This window comes from Pseudopipra pipra, chromosome 4, assembly GCF_036250125.1.
Source record: "Pseudopipra pipra isolate bDixPip1 chromosome 4, bDixPip1.hap1, whole genome shotgun sequence".
NCBI lineage: Eukaryota > Metazoa > Chordata > Aves > Passeriformes > Pipridae > Pseudopipra > Pseudopipra pipra.
In genome coordinates, this window is record NC_087552.1 from 67389971 (window position 1) to 67395970 (window position 6000).

Below are 6000 nucleotides of genomic sequence, written 5' to 3' on the forward strand. Positions count from 1 at the left end.
GTAAGGCTGGCATAATATTTTCTCTTGGAAAAAGAAGTCTTATTGGGCTTAATTAATTTGTGTGAATAAATTAATTCCACATCATTTATTGTGAAATTTTAAAGCATCTTCTGTGTAACAATCACCAAGGGTTCTCTGCATTTGGTTCTCATTTAAGACAGAGCTCTTGGAGCTGCCCGTCGCCATTTCTTATTTTCCCATTTGGAAGTTTTTCCGTGCTGAGCACTCGCCCAGGCTGTTTCAGGGCCTGTGGGAGCTGAGTGGTCGGTCTTGGGGCAGTTACTGGGGACAGATGGTCACGCCACAGTCCTCGCCAGCCAACACCTGTATGGGTTGGAATTACCAGGAGTGGGGCTTCTGCTATTACAGCCATTGAGGGTCAGGTTCTTGCTAGATCAGTGTCATGTGCAGGTTGGAACAGTTCTGGGACAGCATTTGGTACTGATGTCATGCAGTGTATTTATGTGGTTGAGGACAGAAGGGATTTTAATTCTCAGGTGGACAAGATGATCATTTCCTCAGGAGTTACTGTGCCAGTTCTTTTTGTTTTGATTACTGAAAATGAAGCATGATTCAGGTTCCACCTGAATGCTGATTGACACTGGCCCATAATTACTTGCTACAGCTGCTGCCTTTCTGAAAATGTGCCTTCTTATGTTTTCTTTAGAAGTAGACATTGAAGGAATGGAGTTTACTCCAGGTGAAATGGACAGTATTGGAAGTGCCAGTGATGCTGAAGACCACTACAGTTTGCAAAGCGGTTCGAGTGACGGAGGTTACACACATTCCCGCAGACTGAATGCCAGGCTCTCATAGTGCCTGAGTTACCTGTTCAACTCAGGACCATCTGACTGAAGCACTTATATATGAATATTCCAGAGGTGTCAACTGCCACTCTTCCGGGAAACCCCAACCACAGTACTCTGACATGGAGGTTTCTTACCCACGGTTCCCTGCACTGTAACCACAATATTAGATATTGTAAATCATGGGTTTGCTGCAGAGAACTGTGGTTAGGTACAGTTGTGACTTAAAGCTAGCTTGATGTAGCCATACTGCAAATTAAAGGAAATAAATTATGTCATTCCATTCAAGAAGAATTAAATTCAAACTGTTGGAAGCATGGCGTAAGGGAGTTTGACAGTTATTTTGATTTTGCAGAAACCATTTTTCGAACATGGAAGAATAAATGGAATCTACAATGTGTTAGTGATTCAGAGATACAAAAAAACCTACTTTTTGTGGTATTTTTTCATGAAAAAAAAAACAAACCCCCAGAATATTTTGAATGCTGCATAGTGGGCTTCACAGAGCAAATTCTTTCAGCAGTTGTTGTTTGGGTAAAGCAGGCAGATAAATCTTCAAATCTCAGATGATCTTTAGAAAAGGTTGTATTTACAAGTCACTACTGTACTTCAAAACGGGGGAAAAGCCAGCTCTAATAATGACTTCATGTGGGATGATCTCAACTTTCTTTTGCTTTTTGTATTCAGTATCCAACCAGCAGCAAATCATTCTATCCATGTTAATGGGAGCAGTAGAAAGCAACATGGCAGTTTTAACCTGTTATCGTGGAATGGATGACATCTGAAGCATTTCAGTGGTTTTATGGGTTGTTGTTTTCATTTCTTTCTCTGAAGAATACAGAACTCAAGTGATCCAGTTTGTGATAGTTAATCTTTCCTTGCAAGGAAATGAAATCTGTTTGCTTGTATTTTTTTTCTTTTCTTCTATTTACACATGTCAATACATTTTTATGGAAGGCATGGCTTAAGATTACAGTATTCAGCTAGAAGATAATTATTTTTTTTCTTTTGCACACTATAATTGCATTTTCTATTCTTTAAAAAAAGTGCAAAAAAATTAAAATGTATGCTGTAAAACAGCAAAGTTTATTTAGTACTCATCAAGCTGTTCAGAACATATTTACCCAACTTGTAGCAATACTATGAAGATGTATTTTAATACAACTTCTGCTTAGTGAAGTCATTAGAGCTTGGCTTGCCGGGTAAGAAAAAAATGGACCAGTCTTTGCATTACCTGTTTAAAGAAGGTCTTTTAAAAAAAAATAAAGGAAGGAAAAAAAAAAGGAAAAAAATTAAAAATTAAAAAAAAAAAGAAAAAAGCTATAAACACTTTTAGGGAAGTGATTTTAGCAAGTGTAGTCTATATTTCCTGTAAGAGATTTTGTATTATATTTTCCTAAATGTTCTCATTTACTTGTATAGGGAGGGGAATGGTACAGACCCAGACCAGAGTCTCAGGGACTCTTCACCTTTGTCATATTGTGCCTTGGTGACCATTTATGTATGCCTCTCCTTTTCATTGTTTAAAGGACAACTAAGCTTTGTTTCAAGACCCTCTGTTCAAATGGTCAGTTGTCCACCTTCTTGCAGATGAAGCAGAGGTGTGTATTTATATCTTCACCCTCTCACAACCGATTCAGTGTGGCTTTAAGTAAAATCATAACATTAGGTTTTGGTGCGAGGGTTAATTGTCTTTGTATGAGCCCTCCCTTGGATTCTTCAGCACCCAAATCTATATTTTGTTAGCTTATAAAGTCAGGGTCTCTGTGAGACCAGCGCTCAGTGGCTGAGGAAACACAAACGTACTGTGTAAGGCTATGGGATGTCCAAGTGTGGTGCCATTTTTAGCATTTGGATACAAGACCTCATGACAGACTGACCATAATGATCAAAAACAAAGGTTCAGTTGTTCTTTCAACATCTGACATACGTGTCCTCCCTTTGGCTCTTACAACACGGGGTAGAAATATGAAATCATTTTGTGGCAGCTTACAGATCCTTGTTTGCACTCTCGCTTACTGCTTGGAACTTGCCAACAAGGAAAACATACATTTAATTTACATAACCTAATGGATGGCCACCCCTACTTTGGCTCTGGGGAGGGGCCTAAGGTTATCAACTCTGGCAGCTGAATTAAAAAACAATTAACAATTTTCTGTGATGCAGGTTTTGGTATTACATTCTATACACCTTGCATATTACTAAAATCCTCATTGTTGGGGAAAGCACACAGCAATATACTCATTGTGTGTAGCTGACAAGCAGCAGAAATTACTAGCTCCTTTGGTGCATATGTAACTAATTTCCAAATCATGGAAAAAAAAAAAAAAGAGTTTACTTTAACACACGACTGTTAACAGGAAAAAAAAAGGCTAGTATATTGTTGCTGTTCATTTATTATATAATGAACACATTCATGGATTGTAAAGTGTTTCCTTTCATGACAAGCAGCTCTTGCACAGAACCTCCGAATGAAAAAAGATTTGAAACTTACAGAAGGAAAAAACGAGACTTTAAATTGAACATTATTGTACCTTAGGTCAACCTGAAATTTTCCTTTTAAAGATGAATGTGCTAACTTAATGAGTTCTTCCACGCTGGGTATCCATGGCTTTGTAGATCTTATATTTTCAATAAAAATTACTCGAATAATCTTGAGTGGAAATAAAAAGGGTTTATTTGTTTTTACTTTTTCAGTTATTACAGCTGGGAGCTATTATGCTGGTAAAGAAAAATGACACCATACTGCCTGTGTCATTCTCCCTCAAGCGCAGCCCAGTTTAAGGTGGAATTTTCAGGCACAGCTTCCCCAGACAGCAGCAGCCCAGTTAGAGGCAATGGCACAACAGTTCCAAGTGTTGGGCTTGGTGGCTGGTCTGACCCCCCCCAGCAGAGCTGCAGTCCCACAGGTTTAGTTGAGACTCTGACATTCCTTCAGGGACACAATTCTCCTGCTACTGAGCAGCCAGTGCAGCGCTACCTGTGGCCGTAACCCCGTGGGATGCAAAGTGTGTTATTGTTATTAATTTTTTTAAGCTGGACATTTGTGCGTGCATCTGTGTGTGCACACAACTGTACCTGTAACCATGACAGGACTGCAAAAAGCAAACTGTTGGCTGCAAGATTAAATCCTGCCACCACCTCGGCAGCTCTGCCATGTTGTGTCCTGACGGTGCTTTTAGCAGGCGAGGAGGTACCAAGTGCTCAGCTCATCTTAATTCCCCTGCAATTAGCACATTGGAAAAGAAGGAGTAGAGGCAAGATTACAGGGCTGCTAGGTCTTTTCCTCTGTGGAAAGGGCTCTGGAGAGATGAAGTCATCGAGAAGTTCTTTTTATGGAGACATGGAGGTTTGGCCTGTTTCCTGAGGGGAGAAGAAAGGCTTTCCCTTGCAGCAGGCAGGTGTCGGGAGGATACGCACCTCCTCACTGCTCCTGGATTAGCGCTTCCTCCAGCTCCAGGAGTGCACTCTGTCATCACCGCAGAGAGGCATAAAAAAACAGCCTAAAATTGTTAGTTTTTTCTGCACAATTCTCCACTGTAATTCAGGGGATGAATCCTCCTTCACATCCAATCTCTCTGCCCAACTTGTACCCTGCCAGGCCCATTGCAGCTGATTTATTTATCTTCTGAAAAGAGCAGGTTTGGCAGTAGAAACTCTTCAACACATTGTTAACCAGAGACTGGATCCTGTATTGTCTTGAGCAAAGGACAAACTCGGTTCAGAGAGTTTTACTGGATTAAATCAGAAATAATAAGCCCCCTAAAAATCCATGAGAAGGCTAGTTTTTCATCTGGTGTTTGTAGATCAGTTTCTACCCTAATTTATTAGTGTAAGCTTTGGGATGAAAAAAAAAAGACTTAAAATCTAACACAACTTGCATCTAACTTATAGAATTAAGACTGTGTGTTACTTTTTTTGACATGGATGAGTATGGATTCAGCTATACCACACGCAGCCCACCAACATTTAGTATTAAAAAAAAAAAGTGAAAAAAAATTCTGAGCATCCAACTGTACCCATTTCAGCACATGAACTTAAATGCCAAAAGAGGAGAACTGAGAAACGGAAAGAGGTGGTGACTGTGGGCTCTGCCTGCAGACCTACTTCTGCTTTTCCTGGAGGTACTTACAGCAGTCTCTGCTCCCGGAACAGGTGATTATTTCACCATTTTACCAACTTTTTGGCAGACTGGTAATTAGCGGTGAAATTTTTGATCCTCGCAGAGCAGCCCTGTGGAGAAGAAATATTTTTGAAAACAGCCACATCATCACAGTTTTTAATTAAGTAATATTAATTTTATACACTTCATTTTATGATGGCACTGATAAAGGAATGTTTGCAAAACAAATTACTCTTTCAGAAACCTGTTGTGTTTTTTTTTTTAACTGGTAGAGGCCACTGTCTTGTGTGCTATGAGCCAGTAACAGTGCACTAACTTGCACTTTCCAAAATTGGTGGAAGGATAATTGAATCTCTTTAGATACCCTTTAAGGAAGAGCTGTACTCCCTACAAATACTAATGGGGCAAACACACCAGAAATTAATTTCACCAGCAATGAAATGAGCCAATTTGCTTAAGTGACTGCCTAAAAGCACTGTTCTTAATTGGTAGCTGCAAAGAAAACATTCAAGTGTGTTCTGTAACCACCCAGAATTAAAATCCAGGGGATATATGAAACAGAAAAGTCCAGAAACCATTTGGTCATCTTGACTGTTCTCTCTGCCTGAAGTATTGTAAATAATCCCAGGAAAGGATTCCTAGGAAGGCATGGCCAGCCAGAGGCTGGCCCACTGGCAAAGCAGAGGGAAGGCACCCCAATTTCAGAATTTCTTTCTTCCATTTTGCACGAGAGGCATAAACTGTGGTTACACGGGATTTATGGCATTGGAAGGGTCTGTGCAATACGGATGTTTAAGTGATGAAACTTTGGTGCAGGTGAAGCACTGACTGAGAGCCTTCTGCTGCTTAATGGTGAAATTGTTACCTAAAGGTGTTACGAGTGGGTTCTGTGCCAGAGCCTCTGGGTCCCAGAGCCAAAGGAGTGGTTCATAGTTTGTGAGATGCATTTTACTGTATTATACAGATTCATTTGTACGCACGTACATGGCGCTTGCTACGTTCTGTAGCACACGGAGTACTGTGTTGTATCATTATCTCGTCATAATATAAATACAAATTTTTATACCTTTT

General features: G+C 40.0%; 1 protein-coding gene across 7 annotated transcripts in view; it reads left to right on the forward strand.

The window, feature by feature from the left end:
• MXD4 (MAX dimerization protein 4) overlaps positions 1–6000 on the forward strand; it is a 41259-nt gene extending 35259 nt beyond the window's left edge. For all 7 annotated transcript variants that reach the window (XM_064653407.1, XM_064653408.1, XM_064653410.1 and 4 more), the window contains one exon: positions 668–6000. In XM_064653407.1, the coding sequence (XP_064509477.1) occupies positions 668–816 (149 nt within the window). In that variant the 3' untranslated portion in view covers positions 817–6000. The remainder of the gene's footprint in view (positions 1–667) is intronic.